The 18,065-nt window shown below is 56.6% G+C and overlaps 1 protein-coding gene and 1 long non-coding RNA gene across 7 annotated transcripts in view; both read left to right on the top strand.

The window, feature by feature from the left end:
- The window catches only part of SOX13 (SRY-box transcription factor 13), a 47,442-nt gene extending 29,820 nt beyond the window's left edge, over positions 1–17,622 (top strand). For 3 of the 6 annotated variants that reach the window (XM_059674876.1, XM_059674875.1, XM_059674873.1), the window contains 13 exons: positions 4,175–4,373; positions 5,644–5,755; positions 5,842–5,928; positions 9,619–9,791; positions 10,195–10,263; positions 10,640–10,754; positions 12,838–12,923; positions 13,073–13,235; positions 13,610–13,719; positions 13,869–13,965; positions 14,210–14,353; positions 15,214–15,430; positions 16,000–17,622. In XM_059674876.1, the coding sequence (XP_059530859.1) occupies positions 4,176–4,373; positions 5,644–5,755; positions 5,842–5,928; positions 9,619–9,791; positions 10,195–10,263; positions 10,640–10,754; positions 12,838–12,923; positions 13,073–13,235; positions 13,610–13,719; positions 13,869–13,965; positions 14,210–14,353; positions 15,214–15,430; positions 16,000–16,261 (1,833 nt within the window). In that variant the 5' untranslated portion in view covers position 4,175 and the 3' untranslated portion in view covers positions 16,262–17,622. Of the gene's footprint in view, positions 1–4,174; positions 4,374–5,643; positions 5,756–5,841; positions 5,929–9,618; positions 9,792–10,194; positions 10,264–10,639; positions 10,755–12,837; positions 12,924–13,072; positions 13,236–13,609; positions 13,720–13,868; positions 13,966–14,209; positions 14,354–15,213; positions 15,465–15,999 lie in introns of all 6 variants that reach the window. The other 3 variants (XM_059674877.1, XM_059674878.1, XM_059674874.1) reach the window with 3 other exon arrangements.
- Positions 1–18,065, top strand: part of LOC132221127 (uncharacterized) — a 126,316-nt gene that overhangs the window by 104,293 nt on the left and 3,958 nt on the right. The gene's annotated exons all lie outside the window — the stretch shown is intronic.

Here is an 18,065-nt window from a genome sequence, read left to right on the forward strand (position 1 = left end):
ACTGAGGAGGAAACCGGTGCAGAGAAGTTAAGGCACTTGCTCAAAGTTGCACAGCAATTAATTGGGCTGAATTGGCTTTCAAATGCACTTGGGTCTGCGAGACCCCACAGGCTTTTCTCTCAACCACTTGACTCTAGGCCAGTGATGGCGAACCTATGACAGGCGTGTCAGAGGTGACACGCGAACTCATTTTTTTGGTTGATTTTTCTTTGTTAAATGGCATTTAAATATATAAAATAAATATCAAAAATATAAATCTTTGTTTTACTATGGTTGCAAATATCAAAAAATGTCTACATGTGACCCGGCACCAGAGTTAAGTTAGGGTTTTTCAAAATGCTGACACACCGAGCTCAAAAGGTTCGCTATCACTGTTCTAGGAGCATCCTGGCCTATCCAACAATGTAATGGTGCTTACCCTGTATTATCCCATCTTCATGGACTCCTGTGCGGTCTGGTCTGGATTCTTTTTATTTTTAATCCTCACCCGAGGATATTTTTCCATTGGTTTTTAGAGAGAGTGGTAGAGAGAGGGAAACACAGAGAGGAACATCGATGTGAGAGAAACAACATCGATTTTGGTTGCCTCCACACACCCTGACCAGGGCCCAGGCTGGGAGGAGCCTGCAACCGAGATACGTGGCCTTGACCAGGATTGAACCCCGGGACCCATCAGTCACTCTGTCCATTGAGCCAAACCGGCTAGGGCCCTTCTGCGTTCTTATACCCAATATATGGTTGAGGAGGCAGAGGTTCAGAGGTGAATTAACTTGCCTAAGGTCACACAGGTCAGCTGGTCGTAGGGCAGGGATTTGAACCCAGGTCGTTAAACCCAAAGCCTGTGCGCTTTCCACTCTATTCCACCCCCACCCCGGGTACCCTGCTTTACAAAGACCACAGAGGTCAAGCAACCTGTACAGCAAGCATGTCAAACTCGCAGCCCGCGGGCCGCATGCCTTGTTTATTTGGCCCGTGTTAGCCTTTGAATTTAACATGCTTGCTGTACAGGGACTGTCAGCTGCAGTGACAGCAGGGCTGTGTCAGTTCCCTACCCTGCACCTCGTTGTCCCTTGATTAGTTTATCGCACATGACTTCTGCTCAGCATTCGCAAAGAGCTGGGGTGGTTGGGGTCCAGAGCCTGGTACCCACGTTCCTTGGAGAGACTTTCCTCTCTGTGGGCCTCAGGCCGTGAAAGGGCAGGAAGGCTCTTGAGCAACCTGTGCCCAGGGGGCAGAGGAAGGAAAAGAGGGGCCCAAGGACCTTCTCCCCCAAAGCTGAGACCCGGGAGGTGCCTCCCAGAGGACCCATGGGGCCGCACTGTTGCTGCTCCATCAGCCCTCGGGCACAGGGAGGGCCGGCTGAGAGCCAGTGCCCAGCGTCGGACGCGAGTCGGAGCCCGTGGGAGTGAAGGGCCATTGTCTGGGCAGCAGGCTCTGGCAGGGTTATTCGGTGGGCACCCCGGCCTGGTGGACAGACGGACGCCTCCCAGCCAGCTTGGCTGGTCACCAGAAGCCATTTTCTTTGTTACCAGACGCTGGGCCAGCGGCCAGGCTGAGCCAGGGGGAGCTCCAGGAGACGGGCTCCCAGGAGATAGGTCATCACGGAGCCCACGGAGGACTCTGGGGGCGAAGTGTGGGTGGGCAAGGCCACAGAGAGGAGGGACGTGTCCGAGGGCAGCAGTGCCCACGGGAATGGAGTGTGGGCCACAGGGTCACTGCCTTTTCTCGTGTAGCCTGACGGAGGAGCAGGTGGGTGAACCTTCACCGGTGTCTTACTTAACCCAGCGTTTACAAAATGGTGTCAGTGCAACAGAACCAGCTCTTTTCAAGCTACTTTACGTTCTGATGCCCGAAAGCCCAGGCGTGTTTCACATGGAGCCCGTTGCCCCTGGGACCGTTGTACATTCTCAGTAGCCCCGCGGTCAGCGGCTGGGCCCATTCAGACGGAGAGTGCCCTCCTCTGCCTCCCCTCCAGCGGGGGACAGACGGACGGTCAGCAGCTGGCTCTGGGGGTGCGGCAGCCCAGTTCCACCCAGGCCTGGAGGCCCCGGACCCGCTCGCCGAACCACGCGTTGCTGCGTGGGTTCTCGGCTGGGCAGCCGTGGGAAGGAAAGCTGGGCGGAGGGAGCCGGAAGGCCACGAGGTTGGGACCGAATGGAGGAGAAAGGCCCTTAGGACCCAAGCCCAGAGAAGGAGGCGACCCGGTGGCCTGCCCTGCCCTGCCCGGGCCAAGACCGGCGGAGCGGTGGGTGTGGGCCGGGTGTGGGCCGAGGTGGCGCGGCCGGGCGGGCTCAGAGCCACAGGCCCGCATTGTTCGCCTGTCACACTTCCTTTGGCTTTATTGCCTTTGTCCAACACCCTATTGTCTGGTTTCCTTTTGTCCCCCTTTCAGCGCCGCTGCCTTTTATTTCCCAGCCTGCCTGGTTGTTTTCATTTCTTTTGTCTGAAGTTCCTGAGAGGAAGGTTTTATTTTCAGCGGTTTGATTAATTCACAGCTTGAGCCGGGGTTTGTTTGTTATGTAATTGCTGCCCTCAGCTTCAGGATAATACCCCCCCTCGCCCCCTCCCCCACCGGGCCCGCCCGCTTGGACCTGGCTCCGCACCCCCCTCTGTGCCCGGATGGGCTGAGCCACCCACTTCCTGGATGCTCTCCAGGTCCCCGGCTGGTGGGAGGGCACCCAGGGCTGGACCCCAAAGCCCTGGTGAGCTGGTGGTTGTGGTCTCGGCTCCTGGGCCGGCGCTCCCAGGGTCAGGCCTGCCCCCTCTCGCCCTGCAGTGCCCTGTCCTGGGTCCCACACCAGCCCCAGGGCACCCTGCCCTCTGCAAGTGGCAGCAGAGTCTGGGCTGGCCTGTAGGATGGCACCAAATCAAACACGTCTTATTCAGCTGCAAGGCCTTTTCACTCATTGAGTGTGTTGTATGCGGCACATTCTGTCATGTATTATGGGTAACGAGAAACATTGAGTTGCACAGAGTTGATGCACTAGACAGATACAGTGCACCTGCAGTTTAATTTAAGGGATGTTTTACTACATCTGATTTTTGCCTGGCACTCCCCTCCTTAAAAAATTAATGCCCACGTAAAAACACTTTTATTTAACAATGCTTCTCGAAGCGGTAGGTTTCAGAACCACCTGGAGGGCTTGTTAAAACAGGTCCCCGCCCCACCTGCAGAGCCTCTGATTCGTGAGGGACCCATGGCTTGGCCTCTGAGCCTCCAGGCCCTGCTGAGGTGGTTTTCCTTGTGCTGCATCATCCCAGCTGGCCGTGGTCTAACAGACCACGTAGGTGCTTACTGCTGCCTGGTAGTGTTCCAGACACTGTACAATAACAGTTCCCAGCCCATTTTACAGATGAGGAAACTGAGGTGTGGAGAGGATAAGTTACTCAAGGTCACTCGGCAGCTAGTTGAGTGTCCAAGGCAGGACCCAGGCATTACTTGGAACCTGCTGTGGGACCCCCCGCTGGCCTTGTCTCGGTGACTTTGGAGGGTGAGTGAGCAGGGCAGCTGTGGGGATCTGTCTGCCTCTCTGGCCCTGAGCCTGGCACGACCCCTGGCAACCCCTCCCCAGGACCCTGGGATGGCCCTGCCACTCTAGAGGTGACAGGTGGGGAGGCAGGCAGCAGTGGGAGCAGAGTGCTTAAGCCGGGGATTGCAGATGCCTGCTGGGCCAGCTCTCATGGCGACTGTAGCTACATCAAAGGACACGTTTTCTTAAAGCCCCTCATCCACCTCTCAGCCTGCTCTTTTCCCACTTTTGGTAGAAACGTGGATATACGAAATAGTTCTGTTTTATCATCTCTACTATGAGGAAAACAGAGGATAACCATATGATACAGGGTAGCTGATCCTTGGTTGGTTTCCCTTTTCGGGAGTGGTGGGGAGTGGTGGGGAGTGGTGGGGAGTAAGGCAGACTGGCCTGTCCATGGGGGCACCTCATTTCCAGCCAGTTGCTGCCACAGACCGACTTCAAGAGAAGTTCCGATCCAGATTTTTATGTGACACCTTCTTGGTTTTTAAATTCTGGTAACATTACAAATATGTGTGCACTGGGGCCCCCAGTGGGAGCTTCCGTCTTGTATGGGTGCCTGTGTGGGACCCTCTGGGGCGGGGGGAGGAGGAGCTGCCCTGGGTCTCAGGACACGCCTTGTTCACTCTGCCCTCCTCCCTCAGGATGTCCATGAGGAGCCCCGGCTCTGCCCAGCTGGCCCTGGATGGCGGTGGCACCATGGTGAACTGTGCCGTCAAGTCCGAGGGGAAGCAGGAGCCCTGCCGCGAGGCCCCCCCGGGCTCGGCTGCCACAGCTGACCCCCAGCCCGGAGACCCAGCCCGAGCCGCCCAGGATGGCGATGACCCCCGAGCTCTAGCCCAGGTGCCCAGCGCTTTCCCAGGGGCTCCTGGGTCAGTGTCCCCACCACATCCATGCACCACCCCTCCCCCGCCCCCAGCCCCCCAGCTGGATGGAGGGGCAGGCAGAAATGGTCATCTCTGGGGCAAGACTTAGGTGAGCGGGGAGGAGCTGCCAAGCCCATGGGGCCACCTGTCCGAGTGGACATGGACGCTCACCTGTGTGGCCAGTCCTTGGGAAGATAGGATACTTATACTCAGAGGTTAGCTTAGCGGTAATCTACCGGCCTTTTCATCTGATTTAAGAAAGCCAGTCTTATAACCACAGCCAGGGTTAAGTTGCCGTGAGGACAACACAATTCCTCGTCCTTAAAATGAAGGAGCTGAACTACAGGAGCAGTCAGGACTCTGGCAGCTCTGAGGAATTCCGTGATTCCATGTAAGAGATGTAAAAAGGGAATAAATATACAATGAAAAGCCAAGTGAGGAGAACATAGGAGAGCCGTAGGGCTCTTTCTGAGCCGGGGTCCAGCCTGGGGGCGTGTGTGGGAGCAGGTTAGGAGGCTGGGTGGTGATCAGGGGAGGCTTCCTGGAGGAGTGGGGCCTGAAGCTGGATCTTAGAGGAGAGGAGTCAGAGGTGGAGAGGAGAGAGGGGTCAGTGTCTACACATTGCGGACCAGTACTTTTATTGCTAGCTTTACCCAGTGGCCAGATAAGCTTCTGTTGAACGAGTACAAACAACGTTTTACATAAACGTTAAAGGCACGCTTTACAATGAAATGCCCATTGCCTTTTGAAGTTATTTGTTACACGTTCTTACAAGCTAACATCTTTTTAAAGGATTCTCGTGGTTGGTCACAAGCCTCAGAACAGAACACACGAGAATTCTCGCGATCCATCCGCAGTGTGTTGGGTGGGGCCCTTGGGGTGCCCCACCTGGGTGGAGTGGCGGGTATGTGTACGCAGAGGAGCAATAAGCTGGCTTTCGGCCACAGGCATTGGCTCCCTTTATTCCGGCACAATCCCGTGATGGGTGTGTTTCCATTCTCAGAGGCAGAGGCAGGTTCAGAGAAGTTCAGGGACTCATGTGAGATCAGCACCTGAGTCACAGCCTGGACTGAGCCTGGTCGCTTGTCTTTAAGCCTTTTATTCTCTTTAGGAAATCGGGCCAATCAGGGCAAAGGTAGGGAAGGTGGGAGGGAGGGCCCCACCGTGTCCATCTCCGGGGTGCTCGGCCCTGGCTGCAGCCTGCCCCCCTCTCCTGGAGGTGACAGCGGCATCTGGTGTGTCCTTAGGATTGCAGCTCACCAGAGAGCAACGTGTCCCCCGAGCCCAAGAGACCAGGCGACTCTGAGGCTGCTTCTGGGAGCCAGGAGAAGCTGGACTTCAACCGAAATCTAAAGGAGGGTAAGCGTCCGCCTTATTGGAGAGGGGCGGGGCGGGGCGAGGCAGAGTGGGGACGGTGTGGTCCTTACGCCTTTGGTGCCTTCCAGTTGTGCCGGCCATCGAGAAGCTGCTGTCCAGTGACTGGAGGGAGAGGTTTCTGGGAAGAAGCTCCGTGGAAACAAAAGATGTTAAAGGTGAAGGCCCTGGGGGCGGGCAGGGGCGGGATGGCTGAACCCCCTACCCCCTTCTCCCGGCCTGACCACGCAGTCTAGGCCTACAGGGCACTTCTCGGGGCTCTCTGCTCTCAGAGCTGGCCTGTGCCGCTGGACTCCTGCCTGCCTCCCGGTCAAGCATGAGGTCTGCTCACTCACCCCCAGGCGGGAGAGGGCTGGCGGGAAGTGAGTCTCCTGGATATGGGTTCCGGCTCTTAGCAGGGACCCTTGTGACCTCGGCATGTCATTGCCACTTCCCAGGTCTCACTACAAACTGACCTGAACATTCCTTTTCACGTTGGAAAATGATTTCTAGGTCACAGGACCCCACGGAGTGACTTCAAGGGTGCTGAGTGGTTCGTTGGAGACCATTTTCCCCATGCGGTTGATCACACTCACACAGGGCGCTTTATTTATTTGCAGGAGAAAATAACCACATTTAATACATACATATGTATGGGGACCCCACATACAGGAGAGAGTCAGGGACCCCACTTGCAGGAGAGGTTCAGAGATAGAAAGGGGGAGTGAGGTTATAAGACACTGAGCCGGGGATGCGGTGAGATGCCTTCGGAGCGTCACAGGGTCACTGCAGGATGCCAAGAAGAGCAGATGTTCAGTAAATAAAATGTTTCCCTGTCATATAGGTGGGTTAAAAGGAGATTGCTGCTGATAATTTCTTCTTATGGGCAAGGCCCCTCATTCAAGTTCCTTTAGGAAGTTACTAGTAAAATGTGGGGCAGAGGTTTCTCTTGAGCCTGAGGCTAAAATTGCCTTTAGCTCAAAACCATCGCACGTTGCAGCAGCACGTGTTGGGGTGGCCAAAGTCGTATCTCATTTCAGGAGGCAGGGTGCCTATGGGCTCCCAAAGTCATGCCCATGGTGCAAGCAACCAGGTTTTCATTAAGAGGCAGCTATGGACACAAAAGAAAAACCAAGGTTAATGATTGAAGCAGACTGTAATCTCGGTTTCTGAGTTCTGAAGGCAGGCAGTTGGGAAGATTTCTAGATGTCTGGCTCGAAGCATCTTCAGATGGAGTGAAGGCAGTGGTCTGCATGTGAATGTCTGGCGATCTTCCTGCTGCCGGCACAAAGATTGTCCCGAGATGAGCTGTTGGGGTGACTTCTCTGAGGTCTACATTAAGTTGTCCCTCTTTAGCTTCTGTGGCCTTGGGAAAGGGCGGTTTTAGTGCTCAGTGATTCTAAGTCAAAGGATGGGAAAGTGAAAATGTTAGTTTGAAGGGTTGCAGTCAGATATTTAAGAAAACAAAAAACTCAGGATCCAGTCCAGTTTATAGGCAGAAAATCTTAAAAACTCAAAAGACAATGAACAGCAATAGAATCTCATATCCACAAGGTCTATTATAGTTAGTATTGAAACATATTTTCTCTCTAAAATCACTCCCATCTTTACCAAAGAAAGCCACATTAAGACTTGTAAAATTAGTCTAGTTTCAATAAATTTGGCCTGATTATTTGTGTAAGTTCAGCAAGAATAGTAATTAATCACATAGCTTCTTTTTATTTTATTTTATTTTATTTTTTTTGTACATAGCTTCTTTTTAAAAAAATAAATTTTTAAAATTAATTTCAGAGAGGAAGGGAAGTGGGGGGGAGAGATAGAAACATCAATGATGATATAGAATCATTGATCGGCTGCCTCCTGCACGCCCCCTACTGGGGATCAAGCCTGCAACCAGGGCATAAGCCCTGACTGGGAATTGAACCATGAACTCCTGGTTCATAGGTTGACGCTCAACCACTGAGCCATGCCAGCTGGGCACCACATAGCTCTTTTAAATCTGCTTTGCTGGGATTTTTCATAAGAAATATGCAGATTGGCCCTGACCGGTTTGGCTCAGTGGATAGAGCGTCAGCCTTCAGACTCAAGGGTCCCAGGTTCAATTCCGGTCAACGGCATGTACCTTGGTTGCGGGCACATCCCCAGTAGGGAGTGTGCAGGAGGCAGCTGATTGATGTTTCTCTCTCATTGATGTTTCTAACTCTCTATCCCTCTACTTCTCCCTTCCTCTCTGTGAAAAATCAATAAAATATATTTTTTAAAAAATTAAAAAAAATAAAGAAATATGCAGATTGAATTTAACAAGGCCTTTCAAGGCCTGACAAGAAAAGGCAAGGACTTGCCACCAGATGTTGACTGCAATACCAATAGGTTCCTCTCTCCTCCTGAGGTTTCTGCACCTGCCAAGAAGGGACATACTTCACCCACATGGTAAGGCTGCTGAGAACCCTGTAAGCAAGGTGCCAGGCCAATGTTTCCAAAAGTTTTTATTGGCTTCCATAGGTCAATCTTAATTCCTTAAAGCTGTCTGTTCCTATCTGAGTCTATGCATCTCTCTCAAATACGACATTCCCATCAAAGCCTTAAAACCAGTTTTCAATTGTGTCCTGTTATAAAGAGAACAGAGTCTTAGCCAATGCAAATAACCATATTGCCATAAATGAATAACACTTATTAAGAGTTTTCAAATTCTGGAGAGAGCAGGTAGGGAGAAAAATATAACTGTTTCACTACTGCTTACAAAGGTGTAATTTACCAACTTGTTAAGTCACAGGTGGTTTAAGAGAAAAAGTTTCCTTTTATCTGGAAAACAAAAGATTTAAAAAGTCAGTAAACTCAAATAAAAAAGTCCAAATTCACCAGTTCATTCATTCCTGTGGTTCATTTTGCCTCTAGGTGTCTTTTTTTTCTAAAATATTTTTTATTGATTTCAGAGAGAGAGGGAGAGAAAGAAACATCAGTGATGAGATAGTCATCGATTGGCTGCCTCCTGCACGCCCCCTACTGGGGATCGAGCCCACAACCTGGGCATGTGCCCTTGACTGGAATCGAACCTGGGACCCCTCAGTTTGCAGGCCGAAGCTCCATCCATTGAGCCATACCAGCCAGGGCGCCACTAGTTGTCTTGACCTTGCCTGCTGATGAGGGTGGTAGGGTCAGGGCTAATTCCAAGACGTTTTTCGCAAGGCCGTCCGTCGAGGTTCATATGTCTGGCTCAGTGAAGTGGGCGTCTCCGTCACAGAGGACACTTTAAAGCAATGCAGATGCCCAGGTGCTACCCCCACCTACCGAGTGAACCCCAGAGGGCGGGGCCTGGGCATCTGTATTTTCCAGAGACTCCAAGTAATTCCGAGGCACGGGGCCTTGGCCTGGCGCTTCTGCGTCTGCGTTGGCTAAGTTGGAGGGCAGGGGAGCACGAGCAGGCGTCGGTGGCCAGATCCTGGACTAAAAGTTTTGCATTCCTTGTCCTTCAACCCCGTGTGCTCACTTGTAGGTTAAAAAACTCAAGCACCGAGAAGTTGGCATCTTGCCAGCAGCTCCCAGGCAGGGTGGCTGCAAAGGGGGGTCCGACCCCTGGTCTGTCTTGCTCCAAAGTCCGAGCATGTCCGCTGGGCCGTTCTGGGGGATGGTTGTGCACCCTGACCCTGTGGCCCTGGGCACTTGAGGATGTCCAAGGGGCGGGCAGGGCCCAGAGGCCCCCCCGTCGGCATTTCCAGCGGCAGCTAGTTGTCCGACAGCACAATGTGGAGCCCCGTCCAGGGCAAGGCTCCTGTGGCAGCCACCTCTGTCGCCCCTAACGGGCCCGAGACTGAATATCAGACGATGGATGGCTGGACAGGTGAGCAACAGAAATGCTTCCCTCGGAACAGGGACCCAGGAGAGCCTGGCGGAGAAGGAGCTCCAGCTTCTGGTCATGATCCATCAGCTCTCCACCCTGCGGGACCAGCTCCTGACCGCCCACTCGGAGCAGAAGAACATGGCTGCCATGCTGTTCGAGAAACAGCAGCAGCAGATGGAGCTGGCCCGGCAGCAGCAGGAGCAGGTAGGCCGGCTCAGTGTGGCTTTCTTTCCAGGGGGCGGGACTCCCAGGGCCTAGAGGGGAGCACCTTGGCGGCAGGCTTTGCCAGTGTGGCCCCAGGGGGTGGGCAGGAGGGGGCGAAGGCTCTGGGGGGAGGGGGCGGTGGGCCAGAGCCGAAGGAGTCCCCCCTGGCTATTCGTAAGCCAGGTGGGGAGGGGATGTTGAAGGATCCTGCCCAGTCCCCATCCCTGGCCTCTGGGGGAAGGAGAATAAATTCTGTGGGTTGGCTGTTCTGCTTCTTGCCCGCTCAGCTCTCCTCCGTGTCTGCGCTCTTGGAAAGCTGGGTGTGGTGGGGCCTAGAAGGATCTGGGAGGTGGGACCTGGGGCCTGAGCCCACGCCCCCCTTGCCTCCTCTTCCCTCTGCCAGATCGCGAAGCAGCAGCAACAGCTAATTCAGCAGCAGCACAAAATCAACGTCCTTCAGCAGCAGATCCAGGTGATGAGAGGGGTGGGCGGGCGATGGGGGAGCTGGAGCTGAGGGCCTGGCATCTGCCAGGAGAGGGGCTGGGGCACAGAGGGACAGGTAGGGTCATTCAGACGTGACCCTGAGGAGGGGGCTCAGTCCTGCTCTCCTCCCATCTCCTCCTCTCCCCTCTCCTCCCCTGTCTTCTTCCTCTGTTTCAAGGGAGGGGCTCAGAATATCTTCCATCTTCCTCCCAGCTGGGACCGAGCGCAGGTAGACAGCCCATGGAGGTGGTGTGGGGTCAGATAGATCCCCAGGCCCTGCGCCTCTCCTCCCCGTCTACCCTCTGTCCGGGGCCGACCAGCCGTTTGGGCCTCTGGGGGGCTCACACAGGGTTCTTTGCTCTCAGCAGGTCAATATGCCTTATGTCATGATCCCAGCCTTCCCCCCAAGCCACCAGCCTCTCCCTGTCACCCCCGACTCCCAGCTGGCTTTGCCCATCCAGCCAATCCCTTGCAAACCAGGTGAGTGTGGAGGGGAGGTCCCTGAGGGGCGGGGAGGCTCGGAACCACTCGCATCCATGAACTTGCCGTGTAGTCTTTCTCAGCCTCACCCAGTGGGAGAAGAATCCCTTGTTTCTGAATGTCACTGGGAGAATGAAAGCTAGTACATTGGAAACCACAAGTGCTTTCCACATTGAGCAGATCTTGCTCTAGTCTCCCCAGTTCTGTTACATTTACTGCACCAGAATATTAATATCTTAAACATTAACTCTGAGCCTCTGTCCGTGTACGTCTCCCAAATGTATGCTTTTGTTCTCGCCTGGCCTCGTCACTCTCGCGCTCTGCCCTGTCCCTGAAACACCGACCGCGTCAGGCGCTGTGTGGTTGTCGGATGGCCCTGGGGGACATGGCGTGGACTTGGAGCTCCAGGAATTTAGTCTGGGGAGGGAGGGAGAAGTTTGCCAACAACCAGGGAATCTGGGAAGGTGTCTTGAGGACCTGGTGCTTGCCTGGGTCCTGGGAGAGTGGACTGTGAGGGTGGAGGGCACGGCCGAGGCGGTGCAGGCAGAGGCCCTGGAACCGAGGCGAGTGTGTGACCGGGTGGCGGGGACAGGCTGGGGAGGCAGTGGGGGTGTGCTTGAACCCTTAGTAGAGGATGTGTTGTCGTGCTGGCTGTGGGGGACAGGGCATGGAGGGCACCCCCTGAAGGTAGAACACCGGCAGGCGGCTGCTGAGGGGACTCCAGCACTAGCAGGCAATAGCCTGACCGAAGGCAGTGACGGTGGGACAGAGGCAGCGATAGAAGTATTAGGCCACGATTATGGATTCCTCGTGAGTGGTCATGGGCAGGGCAGAAATGCTGCCTGTAATGGCCCAGGAAGGGGAGTAGCTTTTACGTCAACTCCTCCGGCCACCCTCCCTGTTCCGGGGAGTCCGACAGGTTCCCCACCACGCCTGTGGCTATGGGCACAGCCCCCTGTCAGCCCCATGGACCCTGCCTTGAGGGAAGATTCCAGTGGGCTGGGGGGAGGCTAGAAGCGGGAGACGGGGAAGGGAGGGGAGGGCAGCAGCACAAACCATGGCCATTCCAGGTGAACATAGAGCAGAGCCGCAGGGGTGAGGAGGGCGCAGGGGTGAGGAGGGCAGGGGCCACATACTTTCTGGACAAGGGAGGCATGAACTAAGCTGAGGAAGACCTGGAGTGGCCAGGCTGCCACCTGCCTCGTTGGCTCCAGAATTCTAGTAAGGAGGGGGCCCGCAGGCCTACACATGGCCCTTCCCAGAGCCCCATCGCCTATAGCATGGGGTCCGAGCTCCAGAGCTAGGCCTTCACAAGCCCACCTTGCCCACCCTGTGCCCACCTCACTGCCCACATCCTGCTCTCATACACCACCACTTCAGCTCCCCGCACGCCTGCCAGCGTCAGCTCACGTCTCAGCGACCCCCAAGGAGCCTGCTCCAGTCCCTCCATCTGGAACAAAGTTCTCTCGAATGCTAGCTACTCGGCCCAAACGACCCTGGGCCACGTGGTTAGTGATTTGTATGCGTGGCTCTCTCTCCACCGGAACTGTCAACTCCTTGATTCTGGGCCTGGCTGAGGAGGCCGAGGTAGACGAGGAAGAAGAGAGTGCCGTGCAGAGGGGAGAGGACAGGCTGAGGGCCCGGGTTCACATGTCAGTGCTCCCATTGACAGGAGCCCATTATCTCCTCCAGGTCTGTTTCCTTATCTGTAAAATGGGATAATGCCATGAGCACCTATTGTATACTGCACAGTAAGGATTATTGTGAGAGAATGCACAGGAGACGGGCTGCACAACAGGTAGCTGCTTGTGTACCCTGCACACAGTAGGTCCAAAAGACAAGTGTCTGTAGAGTAGACGGTGTCCTGTTCTCGTTTCACCATAGGCTTGGAACCCAGGCCCCGTGGCTGGGCAGGGCAGGACAGGTGAGGGTGCCTGTTGGCGAGCAGGCAGGGGTGGGCTGGGGTGCAGTGGTTGGAAGCAAGCAGGGCCAGCCCCGAGCCTCGTGCGCTTCGTGCTGCTGGGACCTCGCCACGCTGTCCTGTGCTCATCCTGGACTTTTCTCCGTGCCGCCTTCTCCGCAGTGGAATATCCGCTCCAGCTGCTGCACAGCCCCCAGGCCCCGGCTGTGAAGAGGCCTGGGGCCATGGCCGCCCACCACCCGCTGCAGGTACCGTTCCGCCCGCTCTGCCCGCTCCCCAGCCGGGCTGGTCGGCTGGCTGGCTGCCACCTTGGCTGTTCTGGGCATGCTTATCCCCTCTGTCTCTCTGCGGGGCCTCCCTTGGTGTCTCTCACCCTCTGCCTCTGGGTCTCCCTCAGGAACCCTCCCAGCCCCTGAACCTCACAGCCAAGCCCAAGGTCCTCGAGCTGCCCAACACCTCTAGCTCCCCCAGCTTGAAGATGAGCAACTGTGGACCCCGCCCCCCCAGCCATGGGGCTCCCACACGCGACCTGCAGTCCAGCCCCCCCAGCCTGCCTTTGGGTAAGCTTCCTCCCTCCTGTACCTCTCCCTTAGCCCTCGTCTAGGGGAGAGTATAGAGTGTGGTATGACCTTGGGAATGACCTTTCCCCTCTAGGTTAGACTTGCTCTGTCTGGTCGGCCCCTTTTAGTTCCTCCCCCACCCCCACCATATCTGCCTGGCACCCTGGCCTCAGGTTCAGGCCCCTGGGTTGCACAGCCTCAGGGCGTACTGTCCTTACTTCCAGTCTACGGACACCACGGCCAGTGTAAATGGCACCCCCTTGAGGATGTGCAGTGCAACAGCCCTGGGAAGGGGCCAGAGGAGCACTGGAGGGGCATGGCTTGGGGCGAGCCCTCAACTCCTCTCCCCTGTCCCTTCTCTTCCTGCCCCATAGGCTTCCTCGGTGAAGGGGACGCTGTCACCAAGGCCATCCAGGACGCTCGGCAGCTGCTGCACAGCCACAGCGGGGCCTTGGACAGCTCCCCCAACACGCCCTTCCGGAAGGTATGGGCCCCCACTCCTGTGCCTGGCAGCAGGGAACAGATGGTGGCCAGGGGCGGAAGGCAGGGTTGGAGGCCACCAAAGGGAGAGGTGGGGGAGGGAAGTGGGGTGACAGAGGGAGGCTGATGTGCAGGCTGTCCCGTCAATCCCAGGACCTCATCAGCCTGGACATGTCCCCAGTCAAGGAGCGACTGGAGGAGACCTGTGTGCACCCCCTGGAGGAAGTCATGCTGGGCTGTGACGTGGACGGTGAGGCTCTGGGCCCTGAGCTGGTGGGCAGGAGGGCCCGCCTCTGCTTCCCACCAGGGCAGGTCATGTCTGTGGGGTCCCGTATGTATCTGTCTGTCCTTGGGCCCCTGGCCTGGCCTCTGCTGGGTGCTGTGGGAGCCCCCGGCGCGCCCTAGTGGTGAACTATGGGGCGCTCTTTCTGCTGGCCCCGACAGACTGTCCTTCCCTGTTCCTGCTGCCCCGCTGACTCCGCCCCGTCCCCCAGGCTCCCGCCATTTCCCCGAGTCCCGGAACAGCAGCCACATCAAGAGGCCCATGAACGCCTTCATGGTGTGGGCCAAGGACGAGCGCAGGAAGATCCTGCAGGCCTTCCCGGACATGCACAACTCCAGCATCAGCAAGATCCTCGGTGAGGGCGGAGGTCTGCGGAGCTCGGGTCCCGGAGCCACAGGCCAGCGGGACAGGGTGGCTGGGGCCTCCTGGATCCACTTGGGGCTTGCGTGGTGACAGCCCACACCGTGTTGAACTCTGGTGGAATCTGATGGGGTGTGGGAGTCAGGCGGGAAGTGGGACAACTGGGCCCTGGGGTGTTAAACCATTTAAAAAAATATATGTTTTTTATTGATTTCAGAGAGGAAGGGAGAGGGGGAGAGAGATGGTTGAAAAAACCACTGATTGGCTGCCTTCTGCACACCCCCTACTGGGGATTGAGCCCATAACCCGGGCATGTGCCCTGACTGGGAATTGGAACTGTGATCTCCTGGTTCATAGGTTGATGCTAAACCACTGAGCCACACGGGCTGGGCAGTAGAAAGCATTAAATGAGGTTTCCTGATTGGAGGCCAAGGTGGGGTGTAGGGTGGGGCAGGTGGGGTGAGAAGAGGGCAGTTGTTTTCAAGAACGAGGCCCCTTCAGTGTCTGTGCCGGTCTCCTGTGAGCACAGACACCAGATACTCTGTCCTGAGCAGGGCGCCTGTTTACTGGGGGCCTGCGGTAGCTGCTCTTTTGTTTATGCAAATCCTGCAGACAGTCAGCCTCCACGAAGTTGCTGGGTAGGTAGGAATGTGTGTGGGTGCTCTACCTTAAACTGACAGTTGGATGCCCATATACATGCCAACTTCATTCATTCGTTTGCTCGACATCCAAGGAGCAGCCAAGTGCTTTCACATGTACCTGGGAATCAAAACCTTGGCACCTCCAGGGCCTGCAGGGGGCTGGGGGTGGTCGGCAGAGCCCAGCGCTGACTGCCTGCCCCTGGGGCTGGGCCAGGCTCCCGCTGGAAGTCCATGACCAACCAGGAGAAGCAGCCCTACTACGAGGAGCAGGCCCGGCTGAGCCGGCAGCACCTGGAGAAGTACCCCGACTACAAGTACAAGCCGCGGCCCAAGCGCACCTGCATCGTGGAGGGCAAACGGCTGCGGGTGGGCGAGTACAAGGCCCTGATGAGGACCCGGCGCCAGGATGCCCGCCAGAGCTACCTGACCCCGTGAGCAGGCTCTCTCCCTGGCGGCTGAGACCGTGTGCGTGTGCGTGTGCGCTGCTCTTGTGAGTGGCTGGGCGTTGATGTGTGACTTGCCTTTGTGACTGCATGTGCCTCTCTATTGGCTGTGTGTATATGTGTGCATAGGTGTGTGTGTGGCTGGGGCTCCGTGTGTGGCTGCAGGGGCAGCTGTGTGTGGCGGGAACCTAGTGGCCCGGGATATACATTTGTGACCGAGTGTGGGGGACTGGCATGCACCTGGGAAATGTGCCTGTGGATCCCATTTCTGATAAACTCAGTAAAAATTCAGGGGTGCTATTCCTGACGTGACCAAAGCAAGAATTTTAACAGTTTCCAAAAGTGGGGTTCAAGCACAGTCCTCCAGGAATCCATTGAACACGCCCATGACTTGAGACTCCATGTGCATGCGGGGCTGTGGCTGACGATGAATGCGGCCAACAGACAGCAGACGGGGGCGGGGTGGGAGTGAGAGGGCATGGCCTGAGGAGGCCTGGAGGGGAGCGGGTGTGGGGAGGTGAAAATGCCGAGTAACGCGCCTCTTGTCTGCCCCGAAGCTCGCAGGCAGACCAGGTGCAGATGAGTGCCCCGGAAGTGCTGTTCCCTCGGGTGGCACAGCCCCCGGCGGAGCACTATGTGCCCCGAGGCCTGGACCCCAGCATGCCCGTCATCGTGAACACCTGCAGCCTCAGGGAGGAGGCCGAGGCCACGGAGGACAGGCACTCGGTGGCCGACGGGGAGATGTACCGGTACAGCGAGGACGAGGACTCGGAGGGCGAGGAGAAGAGTGACGGGGAGCTGGTGGTGCTCACAGACTGATCTGGGAAGACCTGGCCTCGGGCAGGGGCACAGCCAGCTCACCTGGACTCTGTTGGTACTTGGACTTGGGTGGCTGGACTTGGGTGTCCTTGTAGACACAGGCCCCCTCCCCACCACGCCTGCTGGCATGGCCACATGGCAGGGCCCGCATGGTGGTGATGGCTGAGCTCCTGGGTCTTTGGGGCTCATGGCCAGGGGACACTGTATGACCCTCCCCTCCGGCAGGTCTACCCCCCTGGGGGCATGGCAGCTTCAGACCCACCTCCCTGGAGCCACTCGCTTCGTTTCCATTCTTGTCCTGGCTGGCCAGCCACCATGGGACCAACACCCTCCCCGCCCCTCCACGTGCACACATGGCTCCTCTCTCACCAGGATCCCTTTGCACTCGGTGCAGAACGGTCTGGCTGTCCCTCTCTTTGTTTGATCGCCGTCAAGCCTGTGTGCCTCTGGCTGCTGCGCGTGTGCACGCGTCTTCACCCGTCATTCACTGCATATTTATTGAGTGCCCACTATGTGCCAGGCACTGTTGCTGAGTTCCTGTGTGTCCCTGGATGCTGTCTTGCTTCTCTGGGGGCCGCTTTCTGAGCTCTCTCTGTCCCCAAATTGCTACCTCTGTCAGTCTGGGTGTCTCAGGTTCTGTGCATCCTTGTGTGCGTTTCTCTGTCCTGTCTCTGCAGGGCCCTGTGTCTCTCTCTCCTCCTGGTGTCTGACTGCCGCTCTGCCCTGGTCACTCTGGGTCTCTGAAGGACCCTGGGCCACCCTGGCCTCCCTGCCCACCCTTTCACCCCCTCCCTGACTTGCTGGTGGGTCCCCACAGCCATTGTCCGTTCCCAGCAGCATGGGATGTGCTCGGCCTCCAAGGAACTCCGTCCTGGTGGCGCAGACCCTGGCCCCATCCGAGTGCCAGGAGTGGGAGCAGGAGGACGGGTGGCGCCCCCTTCCTGTCAGTGACGAAAGCCCTGGAGAGCCGGCTCCCTCGGCACTGGTCTCCATCCCTCCTACACAGCTCTGCCTGCTCCTCGCCCTACACCGGGGACCTGCCGCTGCTCCTGAGCACCCCACAAGTTATTTCCTTAAGGAAATTAAGTTTCTTTGGCATGACTCCAAAGATCCAGGTGGGTCTGAGTAGGAAGGGAACCCCAAATCCCACAGGGGCAGGTGTGGAGTCTGTGCCTACCCTCATCTCCCCAAAGCCCAACTTCTCTCCAGGCTGTTTCTTTTTTTATGACTGTAAACATAGTGCTTTATTTTGTTAATAATAAGATAATGATGAGTAACTTAACCAGCACATTTCTCCTGTTTACACGCGGGAATTTTTTTGTTTTCTGTTGGTATAATAAAGGCAGACCATTTCCGAATCAGGGCCCTTGCACAAGGGAGCGGGGAGGCACCAGCTCAGGCACCACTGCCCCCTCGTGGCAGCTCGAGGGACCTCCAGGCGTTGGGCGGAGAGGAAACATCCCCAGCAAGCAAGGGGGGCTCAGGCTCAACGCTCCCCCCAGCCCCCCTTCCCGCCCCGCCACTCCCTTACCTGTCCCCAGCCCCCAGTGCACACTGGACGAGGGGAACACTGCCCTTGTCTCCAGAGCCAGACCTCACCACAAAGTGTCTGTCCTCCCAGCCCTAAGAAAGGAGGCAAAACGCTGTAATGAGCCAGGAAGCTTGGGCTCTCCCACAACTGGTCACACGTGTGTGTGTGTGTGTGTGTGTTGGGTGGGGGGTTGTCAGGACTCCCCTTTGGGTTTCATTGTCCTCATCCAAAAACAAGGTTATTAAGCCGTATCCATGGTTCTTACCCCTTTAA

The sequence above is a fragment of the Myotis daubentonii genome, chromosome 18, assembly GCF_963259705.1.
Source record: "Myotis daubentonii chromosome 18, mMyoDau2.1, whole genome shotgun sequence".
In the NCBI taxonomy this organism is placed as follows: domain Eukaryota; kingdom Metazoa; phylum Chordata; class Mammalia; order Chiroptera; family Vespertilionidae; genus Myotis; species Myotis daubentonii.